At 33.9% G+C, this 17,083-nt stretch overlaps 1 protein-coding gene across 7 annotated transcripts in view; it reads right to left on the bottom strand.

Annotated features, from left to right (window-relative positions):
• Positions 1–17,083, bottom strand: part of BBS9 (Bardet-Biedl syndrome 9) — a 281,332-nt gene that overhangs the window by 219,021 nt on the left and 45,228 nt on the right. For 6 of the 7 annotated variants that reach the window (XM_033511949.1, XM_033511954.1, XM_033511948.1 and 3 more), the window contains exons 10-15: positions 11,722–11,903; positions 8,577–8,653; positions 6,368–6,421; positions 4,415–4,517; positions 3,371–3,475; positions 1,358–1,372 (exon numbers count right to left, since the gene is read on the bottom strand). In XM_033511949.1, the coding sequence (XP_033367840.1) occupies positions 1,358–1,372; positions 3,371–3,475; positions 4,415–4,517; positions 6,368–6,421; positions 8,577–8,653; positions 11,722–11,903 (536 nt within the window). The remainder of the gene's footprint in view (positions 1–1,357; positions 1,373–3,370; positions 3,476–4,414; positions 4,518–6,367; positions 6,422–8,576; positions 8,654–11,721; positions 11,904–17,083) is intronic. The other variant, XM_033511950.1, reaches the window with a different exon arrangement.

Below are 17,083 nucleotides of genomic sequence, written 5' to 3'. Positions count from 1 at the left end.
CTCATGCATTCATTTAGTGAAATTTGAAACATAACACTAATGTGCATGACAAAAAGTATTAAAACTCAAATCTCCCAATTTAGGATTTTAAATATTCAGAGAATTAATATTCACTCTGGCGTTGATGACCCCGAGTCTACATAGTCCAGTGGACCCTACAGTAACCCAAAAAGATTTTGGCAGAGATAATTTTACAAACTTAACTCTTCTCTGCAATATTCTATTCAGGATAAGGCTTTCCTGTTGTTTTGATATTTCTTAAGACAAAAACCCAATCTTCATTTTTAGAATACTATTCTTTCAAACTCTATACACTTGTTTTTATATAGTTTATTGATAGTTAACTTTTTAATTCCTTTGTCTAGCAGAAAAATGTCACAGTGTAACAGTTATTCTCGTCAAGAGCAGGATCTTATTGAGATGTTTTGAGCATCTACTTCCCATACAACACATCAAGGTCCACTGAAATATCTGGAAACCAGAAAAGGAGGGGAACTGTAACAGTTACCTTCTTGTTTCTTTTTACTGCACTTACTAAGCTCCAAAGAGCATAAATATTGAAAAACAAGACCATACATACATCTAAAACTTGTGTTTATGAAAACTGCAAAACTGAAAACTCCCTTTCACTTGATCTCTAAATCACTGACAATCAACTTTCTTACCTTCCCAAAACACAAAAGAATGTGTACTTAATATATTTATTTTTTAAGTTCAGAAAATATCTTCTACAAGCACTGCATCTTTCCAACACATCTACAACTATACTGCAAAACCACCCTTCTCTCTTTTTAGTCTGCATATACATAAGCTCATTTTCCAGTCTTTTTTTGTCTCTTAATTGTACCTTCTCCAAGAATTGTATCTACCACAATCATAGCTAAGTTTTGTATCGCTGGTAGTCTCAGACAGAAGCAGCCTTGCACCTTGAATAAGAAGTTTCCAACAGGAATTGGAATGAAGACATGTTGTGACATCATTCTCAGAGCTGCTCAACCCAAACACATAAATGCCTAATAGCTGTTTCAGTTGCACCAAAGATATAATTTAACTGCCTAACTGCAAAAACTGAGAAAAAAATAGATATAGGAAGGTATAATTGTTTCAAATTTCCAATCTCAATGTACAAGGAACTTAACACTTTGAAAAATTCCCATGTTACATATGAGAAAGTGCAATATGCTTCACCAAGAAATGTCCTTGTGACATTCTATTCTCTATATCCACACCTTCATAGCATCAAAACAAGAATAATAAGTTATAGAAATAACAGGCAAACTAACAGCTCCCTTCCAAATCTGTTTAATTCAGCATACACTGCCACTCATAAAACTTAGCATTTTTTGCTTTCACTTACCTTCAGGATTGAGCTCTGCCATATGAACAGCAACAGGACAAAAGGGGGAAAAATTCATGAGATATTAGTTAAATTTAAAGAAAACATAAAGGAAGTGTAACAGGGTTTTAAGAACTTAAGCCAATTTGTTAAGTAGACAATACATAAGGACATAATACTAGCCAAAAAACCAGACATGAGACCACATTCATCAATAGCGCAACCCCATCCAAGTGACTGACTCATCAAGCTTCAGCTGTATGAATCCCACAGAGATAGACTGAATTGTGATTTGGCCACAAATATGGATATTTTAAAAACTAAAGAAGAAACATTCTCTGTTCAAATAAAATGAAGTCACAAAAGCACTTATACACTTACTAGTATATTACACTTAAGGATTTGACTGCCAAATAACACTAGCGTTTGTATGGAATTCAACAGAATTATCTCAGATTCATAATTTAAATAAATATCAAAAAATTAGCATATCTTATTCCTAACCCTAATTATGTTCCTTTACTTAGAAGTCTTCAAAGTTCAACCACCAAAGGTAAGTTTTTAAAATTTATTCTTCAGTTTCTATAATTCTGTTAGATGTCATGTCTGCTTTGTCTTCTTTTTAATAGCATATAAACCATCAAACACATTCAAGATGCAAGATTTTCTTACTTCCCTGATCAAAAGGCTTGCAAAATCCAACTTAATATTTAAAATACAAATCTAAGTTTTACTAGCATTACCTGACATAAATAATTTTATTAATATATATTTTATTAATATATATAAATATAACTTTTATTTTCTGGTCTTAGGAAGCAAAATTACAGAAACAAGACCAGCAAAACGAAAAACAAGCTTTCAAAATCAGAGGATCCAAGATATTCACTAGTGTGCTACCTATTCAGTCATGCCAAAAACCTGTCTAAGGCCACATCACTAATTTGGAGAGTTAAGAATGCACAGCATCTCATTCACAAGGAATATGCAGTCAGAATCACAGGACAGAGGGACTGAAGTTGTACAAACTGTCCATGCAGGCTCTCAGTTAAAAGGGAGGACTTCCTTTTCTTTAGAAACGTGTTTCATTATTTTTCTGGAAATAAACATTTCAGTCATACAACAGCCTAGACTACCATCATAAACACAATGTTTCAAGTGTGAAGTGATACAAAGAAAATATTTACATTAAAGTGTCAATATAGGATAAGGTACTCAAGACCACCACCCTTCACAGAAGCCTTTAGTACACATGCACTTCTTTCACGCCAATCTACTCCATTTGTGCTGGCACAACTCTGTCTTTGCACAGTGAAATCAGCAAATCTGGCTGAGAAACAACTGGTGACTGTGTGACCACAACAGGGGAGGAGGTGCAGGAGCAAAGCCAAGCAGCAAGAAGTAAAGAACTGACAGCTTAAACTGGTTTATGAAGTATTTGACATGGAAGCCCTGCCTAAACACAACTTCTCAGTACCCTGACACATTCACAGGGTTGTGTGTAGAACACTAAGCTAATAAACAATCAGTTATGGATAGCAGAATAAATTTACATATTCTATCACTTAGACACGAATATCATAAAATAACAAGTTGGTTCCATTTCTTTGGATAAGTTTATTGTTTGGAATGAGTATGTTCATCTGTTAAAAAGGAAATGAGGAATAATCATTCCCAATGCTTATTCAGATGTCATTCTCTGTGGCAAGGCATTATTGTTGGCAGACCAGAAGGGCAAATAGGCATAAAGATGTAATCAACTTCTCACTCCAAGAGATGGAACAGAAGCAAATTGATAGGACAGGGTGAGATAGCTGGTACAGCTGTTTCCCAAGCAATAAGCTTATGATTTTACTTCTGTAAGATCAATTATACAAATTGATGCAACATAAAATATTAACTAAAACTGAAGACTAGATAAATATTATTTCTTTAATTACTACCATCTTTAGTATATTTCAAAATAACATGTATAAGATATACATAGGGAAAAAGGCCTCAAAAAAAAGGCACATCACATCTCCAGTGGCTTACCTGTTGGTATAATATATGAAACTATACAGGTTCCTTCTAGTTCTGGTGGAGAACAATTCTCCTTCAAAAAGACAGACAGGACCACAGTTTCAGATGAATCTGGTTCTAAAAAAACCACAAAATTAAATTAAGTAATAGAAGCATCGAAATGAAAGCAGCATATTTTCTGGCACTTTGAGAATTATTCAACTAAATTATGACATTTTCCCTATTAGTTCATCTTTATCAAATAACTGTACATGCCTTTTTTATAACCCTTAATTTTTAAAAGACAAACTAGGACCTCAAAGTATCTTGAAGCATAACCTATAAAACAATTCAACACACTGAACATGAAGAAGATGAAAAGAAATTATATTTACATTGCAATTTTAGTAATTTACAAAGTCATTTGCCCCAATCACATGTTGAGGAAATATAAGAACTGCCCCTTCAAATGAGAGTAGCAGTTAATAAAGCTCTGTTTCAACAGGGACTATTAGTTTCAGAGCAAAAATGGCCTGTAGTTCTAACTGAAGCAGCAGACATATTTGACTGACCTTAAGCTCCATGTAGTCTTAAAGGCAATCCCACCTGCAGTCTTACCAGCAGAGTTGGAAAAAGGCTAAGATCCTTTAATCTATTTGAAACAATTGGTGCTACTTTGGGAACAGATGCTAGACTGTCCCCCAGTCAACAAACTTATTGTCCCTGTTTGTAGATCGAGACTGGCATTTCTACACAGACAGAAATGTCAGCAAAACAAAATAACACAGCAGAAGTACAAGAGGATAATTGGGGGGGTTTTGCCTCCATCATGAAGCAACTCTCTCCACCCACAACACATCATACCACAACCAGGGAAAGAAATCCATTCCTATCTATTTCATCTTCCTCCACCAAGCAGTGTCTAGAAGCTATGGATTGCAGGCAAGGCAAACTTGTAATTGCTTTAACTGCTGTATATCTGCAACAATGCACTCACTGGAGGCTGGGCTATACCTTTTCAAATCTCAGAAAAAGTAATAAGTATACAACAGCTGTGATGACAGTGCCATCATTTACCTAAATCATCAAAGACAAACTGGTCAGAGGTCACTGCTAACGGAGCTTGCACACACACAGCCAGGCTTGGCTTCTGCGCAGTCACTCTGCTCTGGATTGTTATCTAGATCAAGGGGCATACAGAAGTATTTAAAGGAAGCAACTAATTAAACTCAAAAGCAGGAAAAAAAAAATCCATAATCAACAGAAAGATATGAAAAATCTGCAAAGATCAATTCAGAAACAACACTTTAGGACTTGAAATTGCAAGTTCAAAACTGGTATTTTCATTTTACAATTCTTATTTACTCACAACAAATACATGATATACAGTAACTTGAAAGATTAAAAAACCTGAGGGGACTTCTCAAGTTGCTGTAATTTTAACCTAAGCCAAACTAAAGCAAAAGTATTAATTGAATGTTTAATACCCTGCAAGAGTCATGATCATTCATTCTAATACAAACAGCCATAAAATTTTGCAATTTTTAGATTATAGTGAAAAAAAACAAGAATAACAAAATCAAAGATAACCAAAGAAATTACTTCCATCAATTGCAAACAGTAATGCACAGTCTTCTGAATAATTTCAAGTTTTGTTTTAATTTTTAATGCAAACAAAATAAGAAAATCAATATACAGGATAGTCAGCACAACAGCTCCAGATAATAAAAGCTCAGTTAAACATAGAGTGGCCCTCATTGCTCCTATTGTGCACAGCTATTATTCCACTGCAAAACAAATGAATATCAAAAGTATCCCTAACTCATATCTAAAATAAAAGTATAGTGGTGACTGAGATCTGAATGTGATCTGCATAGACAGGGACCATATATCTAATATCATCTCTTTTGCATTGTTTGTCTGTGAAGGAGCTCACTACAGCCAGGTTAAATCACTTTAGAATATTACTACTTATAGAATTACTGAAGTGTTAGGAAACTGATGTGATTAACATAATTAGCATCAACATTGATTTAGGTTGAACAATACACCAGTTATAGGAACTTATCACATAAAAAAGATTCTAGAAAAAAATTGAATTTATGGTAACTCCTACATTTACTGTTTTCGTTTCACTCAAAGGTACAAGATTCATAAACAAGAAAAGAGAATGGGGAATTAATTATGTCTTCCCATTAAAAAGCTTATAAAATATATAAATACATGATTAATTTGAACTTCTTTAAGCAGACTTATCACTGATTTTATCAGAATAGCCGTTTTATCCTGTATCATTTTTAGTACTTAAAAATGCAGAGAAACATGTTGAACCAAGTACAAGTAAACCACACTAGTCTGAGGGCATCTGATTCAAACAGTTCAGTTACCCTCTGAATTTTTCACTCTAGGCAGAAAGAGAACTTGCCAGGTTCTCAAAAATGAAACTCCACTGATATTCTTAGAAGATCATCCTAAAGTCAGAAATAAAAATCATGATCCTTTTTAGGCAGTACTGAGGAAAAATTAGCACATGCACACATACACACATTTTATTTACAATCAGTTACAGGCACCAGCTCTCATGAAGATCTTCAATTTTCTAATTAGATTTTCCTACTTCTTTTTTAATTGCTAGCATTATGAAAGTCTTCTTACAAAAGAAAGTCTATTTTTATTTTATTGACAACTAAAAAGGCAGCTGAAAATTATAAATGTCCTATTTGAGTTACCAAACATTTATGGCTGTCAGAAAAAATATTCTCATTACTTCAAAATTTATTTCATTCCATCCTAATGTTTCTGTGGCTTATTGATAAGCCTATCAAAAATAAAACTGCAATCATTTTCTGACTGTAGCAGAAGGCTTGCCAGAATGGCACCATGTCATACTAAGGAGAAAAAAAATTAAGTATATATTGCGTTTCAAACTTCACTCATTTTCACGTTCTAAGTGACATAAACAGAAAGTGACCAGCTTATTATAATTTGCCACCACCATACAAATGCTGCTGTTTGAGTTAGGCACAGTACCTTTACTGTGACTGATGGTACAGCCCCTGCTTTTACCTCACTGTCAATGGCTTGCTGTGAAGAAAATGATGAAAACAGAGTAAATTCAATGTTCCACACGAACAAGAAAACACAATAAAAGCAATATTGCTTTCCTACCATCAACTTGATAAACACAGAATTAACATTAAAGGACTTAGCATTCCTATGACAGATTAAAATACACAAAACACATTCCGAGTTCCTCCTGAAAATGTGAAGCCGCTGTTTGAAACTCCCTGCAAAAAGGATAGCAAAAGGTCATGAATGTTGTACATGTAAGAAACTAATACACTTTGATGTATATACAAATATTTGAATCTGTTTTGTTTGGCACACTACTTTTCACTGCATATTTATTCAAATTCTGGAAATACCTTCTGTTGTTCAGTAGAGAAAGATGGCTTCCGATCTGCCAATATATTATATACACAACATAGCATCTACTATAACATCACACGCTATTTTATAATCAGAAATATACCTGAAACTTCAAAAGAAAATTCTAGCAGGCACTTCAATACTCCTGCTAATTTCTATTTCAATAGGCAATTCCATCTACTTCAAAATTTATCTTGGCCTTGTGGTCTATTTTAGTTTTATGTTTATATTTCATATTGAAAACAGGTCAGTTACTACAGTTAAAGAAAATGTTCCCATTTAAACTATTATAAAGAAACACTTCTCTCACTTCTGCTATAATACCAAATTACTGATTTGAACTTATGCCTTATCATTATAAAAAAGTAAATGAAAACCAGTATAAGGGCCACATCTGCAAAGCTCCTAAGAAGTCAGGAGGCTGGGAGGTTCTCTGGGTTCCGGAAGTAGGACTTGCATTTGTACATTGTGCACCTTTCTCAACTTAAAAAATACAGATACTTTCATATTGTCATACTCTCTGGTGACCAGTGGATGATTCTGAAACAATAGCAGGGGTATAAGGATATGGAACCTTACCATATTCAGCTTTCAAAAATCACCTGGATTTCCTGAATCAGAGGCCACACACAGGAGGTGTTGTTAAATAACAGAATTGTCCTCCACTTACTTATCTACACAATATTAATACTCTATATCCTCTTTGCTTTTATCACACACATTGCAACCTCCATCTTTCCACAAGTGCAGAAGTAGCACTGAAAATTCTGTAGTTCCAAAGGTAACTGTAGAAGCCCTAAAATCATTCCTACACTTGCTTATTGATCCTTCCCCACAAAGTAGCATATCAGATTTTTTCTTCCTAGGCAGCTACTGAAAGAACCCACAGAAAAGCCAGCCACAAAGGAAACTAAGATATATGGGCAGATAAAGATTCAAGGCTGTGGTTTGATTGATGGACTGAATTAACATGAAACAGACCAGTTGCATCTGGAAGGTTGAGCAAAGGAGCATAGCAGCATTAGAGCATTCTGTGCACCTAACAGTTCCAAGTGTTGTGAGGAGATTATTGCAGCTAGCCAAGACAATGTCACTGCTCTTTTTTCTACAGAGAAGAGAACTAAGGACGTTAGAGTACGTTATAAAGAGGTCCATCTATCAAAGAATAATATCCTTATGTATTTTTTAAACAGTAAGTAGCTGTGAAAAATCAGTTTTGCTGAAATTAGTGGCCAGTAATGGATAACGTTGCAGTGCAACATGTATGTTCTGAAATACTTAAAGTGAAGAGTTTTAAGAGACAATATAATCTCTCCCAAATCTTAATTTGAATGAGTTTTGTAAACTACGTATATATAACATGAATAAACTAATTAGGCTGCAACACCAAAGAATATTGAGTGACTGGCCGTCTGAGAAAGATTATTTTTTACAATGCAGCTTGAGTGGTTTGAGTACTCTATCTTTGAATGATCCAAGGATGACATTTCAGCTGTTTCCCCCAATGTTTACAACTGCTCACCAGTACAACTTTCCACCATTACAAAGTTATTCCAGACTCAAAGTTCTTCTTCACTTACGTTTGCTTAGCCAAGAATCTAAAGGTTCCCAGGCAGAAGACAAATAAATAATTTTAATAATTCTAGTTAAGATTTCTAATAAAAGCGGGTTCTACTTGATAAAAACTGAGAGCCATGAAGTTCGGTCACACAAACGTGAACAGTAATCACTGTGCACAATCAGTCATTATTTACTCATCTGAAATCAATGGTTTTTTTCAGAGTAATTTCCTTTTTAAACGGGTACATACAGATTCTTCATCCAGATCAGGTGAAACTTCTGCTGTGACAGTTACATCTCTCTGTTTTTCAGATTCAGGCAAAATATCTGAAAGAAAAAAGCAAAAGCAAATCAGTTCTTCTTTAAGAAATAGTCAGCTACATTCCTAAGAATAATACAATTTCAACAGCATCAAGTCTCAAAGTTACACCTCTACACCTACGAGCATAAAGAAGAAACAGCAATGTGTATGATTTTGGAAACTTCCAAAAAAGCAAATTTATTTGATTTCTAGAGACAACTTAAATCTGGATCTCATTCTAGGTTTTATGTATGAAGATTTTACACATAATATCCATGATCTTCAGAGATTGTAAGGTATTTTTAAACTTTCATCCTTGCATGCAGATGCCAATATACAATGAATTATTACCTCCAAAATAGCACCCCACATCTCATAGCACTTTCATCTAAATAATTAGATAGTCAATATGTTAAACAAAGATTCTGTGTCTAACAGTCTAATCTTCAGCAAATTCCTCTGCATTAGGAGGTACATCAAAGTTTTATGCATCATGTATATCAAAGATCATTACGTGCAGCTTGATTAAAATATGTCACCAGATGATTTTCAGGACTGTCAACATACAAGGCAAAGAATGCTACAAACTCACTTATTCAAAACCTTATGCCAATTCACACATGTAAAAAAAAAAAAAAAGCTGTACAAATTAAAGCCTTCAAAACCTTGAGGAATTGCATAACCTCGTAAGAGTCCAGAAGTAACAAGGAAAGAGTTGCTGTAAAGGGACAATTAACATATTAGCTGAATAACTGAGAGTGTGAGCACATTCAGAAAGCTGCAAGAATTTTAGTACACACAGGGTCCCGAAAATATCTAGAACTAGTAGAAAGCACATTATCTCTTTCTAACAAGAGGGTCAAGGGAAAAGATTTTGATGAAGACAGAAAAAAAAGTACTCATTCTCTTGTGCTCAGAGAGGAATGCCTCTCTTTACTATGAGAGAGAAAAGTAAAACCTAAACACATTTCTCCAATACCACCTAGTAAAGAAGTTTAGGTCTATTTGATACTGCCATAATTGCAAAGAACTGCCAATTACATATAGCACAGCACAGTCCATTGTCTTTCTATCCCTTCTTAACCATTTCTCTTCTGGTTGCTTCTTCAAGCTAACTATGATGCACCCTCTATCATATACTCATTTTTCTATTAGGAGTACAACAGAGATCACAATCAAAGTTTACATAAAAGTATCAGCTTTTTGTTACTATTAAACTTAGCCAAAACATGTATGTTTAATCATTTATGTCATCCAGACTAATGCAAGTAACATTAGATTCAAGTTAGTATAACAGTTAAGATTTTAAAATATTTCATCTGTTTATACTGTAAATCCTTATTCTTCAAAATGTATGAAACAGCTTAAGTTCAACAGTTTAATGGTCAGCACTGGACAGAAATACAAGACATTTATGGAGATAACTACTCTAAGGTTTTTTTAATATGATGACCTAATTCTAAATACCTTCCACATTTGAAAGACAAAATGAAACAAAGAAAAATTATTTCCATATAAGGGTAGATATTTTCACACACAGAACACAAGCTCTGAATGCACAAGCATGAATTCAAAAGTCAAGAAAGTCAACAGGTCATTTTAAAGATTGTGCTTAGGAGTACTTAACAGCAGCCAAGGTTCAAGCTAAGATAAAAAAAGCCAAGATGAAACAATGCCAAAACATCCAAAACTGACAGATATTCTTCATAAGTAAAATATTTGTTGTATAAAAATGTTCTCGTACAAGTTTTACATCCAGTTAAAACCAAAACACAACATCATTAGGGCATTTCTCCACAACAAAAAGAGCATTCATAAAAAACTCATCTGAAAACACCACTTAGATGAGATTAGACAAATTGAGGAAGAAAAGGAAATTAAGAAAAAAGAATGGTGAAAAAATAAAAAATATTGATAACAAATTTATCAGTCATACCATGACAGTTATTACAAAATTTGAAAAGGACAGCTACAGCTCCTTTCTCACTCCTTTGATCTTCCAGCCAACATGTTGAAACTAACAAGCTGAAGTTGATTCACTTCAAATGGATTTGTTCTTTCCATCATGCTTTTCTTTCCTTTGGTTATGATAGACAGACAAAATTGTCAAATACCTATAAGGATGGACTGTGGTAAAAATCAGTGGAATTTATCCACATCTATATGCTTAAATAGCACATTAGTGGATTTGGAAAATTAAAATCCTGATATAAGTCTATCATTATAATGGATGAAGTTACATGTAATTACAAAACAAAGAAATCTTTGTGTTGTAAAATCAATCTCATGCCTGAAAAATAATTTTTATTTTCTAGGAATTTCAATGGCAAGGTTTTTCACTTTTCTTTTTTTCACATAGAAAACACCATGAATATTTCTTTAATGCATTTTAAGAATATGCTACCTATCATCAAGGAAAAAAAAATTATTTTGCTTTGTTTGTTGAATATTTTTCCATAGCTCGCTGTAAAATCACATGCTTCCAATTCCCTGTGCAACCCAGGCTGTTTAAAAACATAGTTATAAAAACAAACTTTGAAGGAACTCTGTAGAAATTATGTGCCCTTATTTGAATCAAATTAATGCAATTTATTAGCAATGTATATAAATTCCAGAATTTATCATCAGATATGTCACTCTGTTCTACAAATATGCTTTTGAATAGTTAAACCAACAGAAAAATTGCTTTAAAAGAAAGTAATTTTGTTCATTTCATAACTTAAAAAGACATTTGTATTAATAAACAGAATTTGGCAATACTTTTACTCACTCTGAAGCCTAACTACATCGGACTGTTGAAGTTCAAGTTTTCTTGCCTTTGGGTAATCCATGCACTGTCAGTTTTTATTCTGAACCCTTGAACTAGTGTGAATCATCTGCAACCTGATGTAAACATCTTTAACTTTTCAACAGCATTATGAAAATACAAAGAAAAAACCCTATATTCAAGGGCTTTACTGTCTAGAATTTATTTATTTATTTTTCTTAAATACCAAATTTTCTACAGAAATATAACTATGGGTAAAGTGTGAAAATAAAATATTTTAAAGTGCTAAAAAGGCATGTAAAATTATAGAAAAATAAAGACGTATACCTTGCATTTTTGTGGCCTCCCTGATGATTTTCTGAAGCTCTTTCATTTCAGCATTCATTTCTTCATAGTTTATTTCCCTAGAATCAACCTTAGGAGCCTGGAAGAGTGAAGGATCAGTTCCAAGGTATGAACACTGAAGATGACCATCATCACTCAGAGTGACTATAACACCCTTCAAGTCTCTGCATGGAAAAAAACAAAGCTTGCTAAGAAATTCAAAAGAATCACAGAAGCAATAACATTAATAATATTATGTAATCCTTAATTCAGACATCTTCATTAATATTTCTCCCACTTGGTGGAATCATACCTAAGAATGGATTCGTCTTAGATGACTAAAGTGCCCTTAGAATCTGTGAATCTGTACAATCAGGAGAGGTAATGGAAAGGATCAGAACAAACAAGCTAAATAGACCAGACAGTTGTAACCTATTTATTCATCTAAGTCTTTGAAGTTGCAATATTTAGGTTACTATGCAGGAAAAGGAATTTGCTAACTGGAATAGAAGGGAAGAGAAGGAGGGGTTAGAAGAAATCATGAACAGATGGAAGATGCTCACAAAGACAGCTTTAGGGCTTTGATGGTATCAATAGCTCCCGTAACCAATTCTTTGGCTGCTATTGCAGCTACTGTGCTGGCCTCAAACCCTGGCTGGCTGTTGCCTGCAGTATCCATTTGAAAGGAAACCACATGGATCCAGAGCATTCCCCTTACACTCCTCTGAATCAATACAAGTGAGTGTTTTATTAGATACACTATAGTCTCTTATGTCATGGGAAAAGTTCTTCACTGCTCCTACAAAAATCCCACTCTTTTTGTGCATCTGATTTGTACAAAGAAAACGCAAGATTTAGGAAAGTATTTAACAAACTATGAGACAATAGGGACTACTGCCAGCATTTTGCATAATTGGAAGCTTATTCCTAACAGAAGAGAATATGAACAGTAAAGACTAACATAGAAGTTAACAGGAGCATAAACTTTCACTTTGTTTTTTAAAATACCTATTTTTAATTAAATTAAAAGCCTGTATTTCCTTTCATAATCTCAACATTACACATTTATGCAACTAACTTGCTCTTATTCCATCCTTGGAATACCTTATAGCAGATACTGCCTTTGCATCAAACACAGCTGCCATAAAAATCAATGATAGATCAAGCTTAATTCTTAGATATAGAAAGTGATTTGGACAAGAAGGTCTAATTCACTATCACACTAATTAAACCCTTGTATTCAAGATATAATTCATACAGAATTAACAAAAATTATTTTAACTTACACACACCAATACCTTACAAATGCCTCCTCTAGTACAATAAAAATGCAGGTATGTAAAAGCTATGTAAAAGAAATAGAATTCTCTCTGGTTTCTTAAATGGTCTTGTAGCATGGCTCCAGAACGCACAGATAGGGAACCTCAATCCAAAATTTTCCAAGGTAATATTAATTACAAAAGCCAACAGATGTCACAGATTAATTTTGACCACTGATGGACCAATTGTACTGCTCAAAATGTCTTTTTATAGCATACTAGGGCCACAATCCCAGTGCTGATTTTACAGCTGCAACCGAATAATCTGGAAAACCTATGCTGTAACTGAGACATCTGAACTCTGTACAGTCATAACTGCACACAGGAATGAAGACCCTAGTGGGCACTATACAAGTAAGTAATTGCCATAGGTAAGTTTAAGCCTTCTCTTTCTACAAAAAGCAATTGTTACTCAGTGAAAGAAATAAATCTTGCTGAATTATGAATGTACAGAAACTGCTTTGACTTTTTTGGACAGCAGGTACCTCCAGTCAGCCCTTCCCTGAAGCTGGAACATGCAAATCTGAATGGCCTTCTGGAACAGAACACCATAAAAGGGCTCAAACACAATGTCCTCCTTATCTAACATATAAGATCATCTTAAACAGAGTCTTCTTTTTTGGGACCACTGCTTACTGCCACAGAAAAGCTTCCACCTATCACTGCAATTTTTAACATGCGATATTTCAGCATTCCCTACCAAAAAGTTAGCAGGAAGCTTTGTGAGCACCATAAGGCTGGAGATGCCAAGACTCCCCCAACAAACACTTGAAGAAAAGAAAGAGGAAGACTTCATACTGATTTTCAACTTACATATCCAGTACCTGTGCTAGCAGCAGCCATCCTGTGAACATCATGACCTTTTTATGACCTGTGAGCTTGGGTTTTGCATCCTAAAGCGACTTTCTGACAAACTGTAAACTATCAGCAGGAATTAGAACTAAACATGAGTCCTCATTTCTCTCACTACTTGAATGTTTGCTTTTGGTTATAGTTGGTTTCATTGCTCAGGGCTGGGTCTCTTGTTTTAATTACGTGCAGAACTACCCATTCTAATTTTCTTATGTCCAAAAAGCTCTGTACAACACAAACCTGTGCTACATTTACAGAAGTCTGGATGGCACACTAAACAAATACACTGGGCTATCCCCAAGTTCTCTTATATGAGCAATGGTAGGAGACAGACTATTATGAATCCTTGCACCACAACATAATCTTAGTAAGGCATACAGATCACACCTAATGTACAGGATTTTGTCAACACCTGCCAAAGGTTTGCAAGGAGCTTTGCCATATTGGTCAGGGATTCTGCAAAGTCTTTAAAAATGAGGCACTGTTGAAGCAGATGCTAGCATGCTACCAAATTTTTCTGCTCCACTTTTTGCTATCAAACAATGACCTCCTTTTCTCTCTTTTTTTTATTTTTTATTTTGCTAAAGGAGTGGGGGGGCACAACAAGAGAAACAGCATCAGGAGTTTTTCCTACAACTAGAGAAAGAAAACTTCTGAAAACAAGACAATTTCTAGAACTGTCCAGCAACAGCTTTGGATGATCTCAATTTTTTTTCCCAAAAGTATGCATCTGTTAATCTAATAAGGAAAGATCCACGAGGACATCTGAATGTAAATCAAAAGAGCATGAAGAAATATAGCTACAAAGCAATAAATCTTTGATGATATACTACTATGGTATTCAAAAATGGTTTGTAAATACAGCCCTTCTTATACACCTTTAAACTGGCAGTTATCTACAGCTAATCACTCTATCAAATAAGATTCATTTACATCAATGAGGTGATTTACCTATGCAAATTATGCTTGGTTTAGCTTCTGAGTCAGAACAACAGAATGCACATTAAGAAACTCTACGTTTAACCCATTTCAACTGGCTTTTCTGATAGTCATGACATCCTTGAAATCTACACAACCTCAGAGTCTAAAATAGTAGTTTAAGAAAGCAGAATTACAAATGCACTACAAATACACTTTTCCTTTGCTTCAGTTAGTGTTCTGCTGGGTCCCAAGAAGATTGTTCAACACGAAACGTACATAAGTATTTAAAAAAAAAAAATTTTCTCAGTAATCTTCCCTTGTTAAAAACAGTCCATGAATTTGCACATCAGAAGAAACAATAAGAAAAATATTGGTAAGCAGTTCTAATATATTTTTTTATAATACATTCATTCCTCTGCTGGAATGTTTGTCAGCCAGTCAAAATTACATTATTTTATCAATCTTTTTTAACAGTGGTTAAGGACATCAGGGGGAGGGGAAGCATATTTAACAGTTTTATAGTAGTTTCCCCACAGCTACTGCTCTCACACAATATCCCTGCAAGTACCATTACTTCATTTGGCACATTTTGCATCCAATCTGGAATTTCAATTACTTGTTAAATTTCTTTTATTTTAAGCTATTTATTTTTTTACTATGTATCACACAATAGTCAGAGTAATAATAAACCTAAGGGGACATTTTAACAGTGAGGAACTCAAAGTATAAAACAAATTATTCTGATATCTAAAATAACTTTACAGTACAAAGCAGCTCCTACACACATATGGTAATAATTTGAAAAACTATCTTTTATTGGATTCTGGGTAATAATAATGGCATATGTTTTTTGTAGGTCTTCTCTTACTAAACAAATTGATCACAACATAGTTCTTGAGGAAATTAAAATGCTTTGCATGTTTCCACTTATATAAGACCAAACTGATCACTCAAACAATTGATTTAGAAGTTGAATCTGTAGTTCTGAATTTTACTTGAATGACATCCACTAAACTTTGGACAACTCTTAGGACAAGGTTTGGTTATTGACATGATTTGCAGCTTTAATTATTTATATTAGCTCATAAAATTTCTACTTCAGTTTCACTTTACTTTCAGTCTTAATTGCTGTTACTCAAACCAACCATTTTAGAAAACAAGATTCTCTGCAATACTACTTTCTGTTCCTTATCGATAATGTATTATTTAAAAACAACTACATTAGGAAACTAATTCCTGGAATTGTGCTCAAAATGAGGAGAGAAATGGATTTAAAATGCTTATCACCCTTTGAGGTAATTATAAGCAAGGGGGTACCTCCAGAGCACTTTTTAGTTTAGTGTTTTTTAAAAGCTAGTTTACTCTAAGTTCACTACCATTTCAATGTCATTTTAAGCCGCAGCTATGTGAAGTATTTGATCAAACACTGAATGAAGAAAGATCAGACTAGGAATAGCTAACTATAAGAATTTTCTAACATGAACTAATGGGAAGAAAAGTAAAAAGCCCATCATACTCTTATTAAAAAAACATTCCAAAATCTCAAGTACCCCCACATCTGAATGTTTGAAGCAAATCCAGTGTGACTCAATGCAAGCTACGACTGATATCTAACTGTCCTGCATATCTGTGGAACACTCCAAGGCTTCTTTGAAATACTTTCCTCAGTAAAAAAATCTTGGTTCAACTTATATTAGAAGTAATGCTCATATATGTAAGCCTTCCTCATTCTGCTATTATACATGAAAACAGACAATCTAATAACTCTTAGAAATCAAAAATTTTTTTCAACTATTTATATATTTAACATCCTTTGCACACTCTGCAGAGGGCATGCAAACAAATAATTTAAATAAAGTGCTCAAATATAATTGTTTAACAGTATGTAATTATATTAAACAGCATAAAGTGGCAGCTTTACAGAAAAGCATTCATCTTTCCCATTTGTATATCACCTTAGGATGGCTGAACTTAACAGAATATCATATACTAATCTAGTTTAAAAAATTATGAAATACATGCAAGAAGAAGACAGAAATGAAACATCATTTCATCTTGAAACTCAATGGAAAAGCAGTTAAAAAATAGAAGTTATGACTAGAACATCAGGTTAACATTTATCCCCTCTAATAAACACTGAAATGCAGAGAGACAGAGCTGAGTAAAACCTGAATGTGGCCATTTTAAATGGCTGAAGAATTTTCCACCTTTTAAGTCACATATGGGTACTTTTGGTCCCTATTTGTGCAGGAAGACATCGCCACAATCAACTT

The sequence above is a fragment of the Parus major genome, chromosome 2 (genome assembly GCF_001522545.3).
Source record: "Parus major isolate Abel chromosome 2, Parus_major1.1, whole genome shotgun sequence".
Classification (NCBI taxonomy): domain Eukaryota; kingdom Metazoa; phylum Chordata; class Aves; order Passeriformes; family Paridae; genus Parus; species Parus major.
Note: the sequence above shows the minus strand (reverse complement) of the source record. Positions and strands in the feature narration are given on the sequence as shown.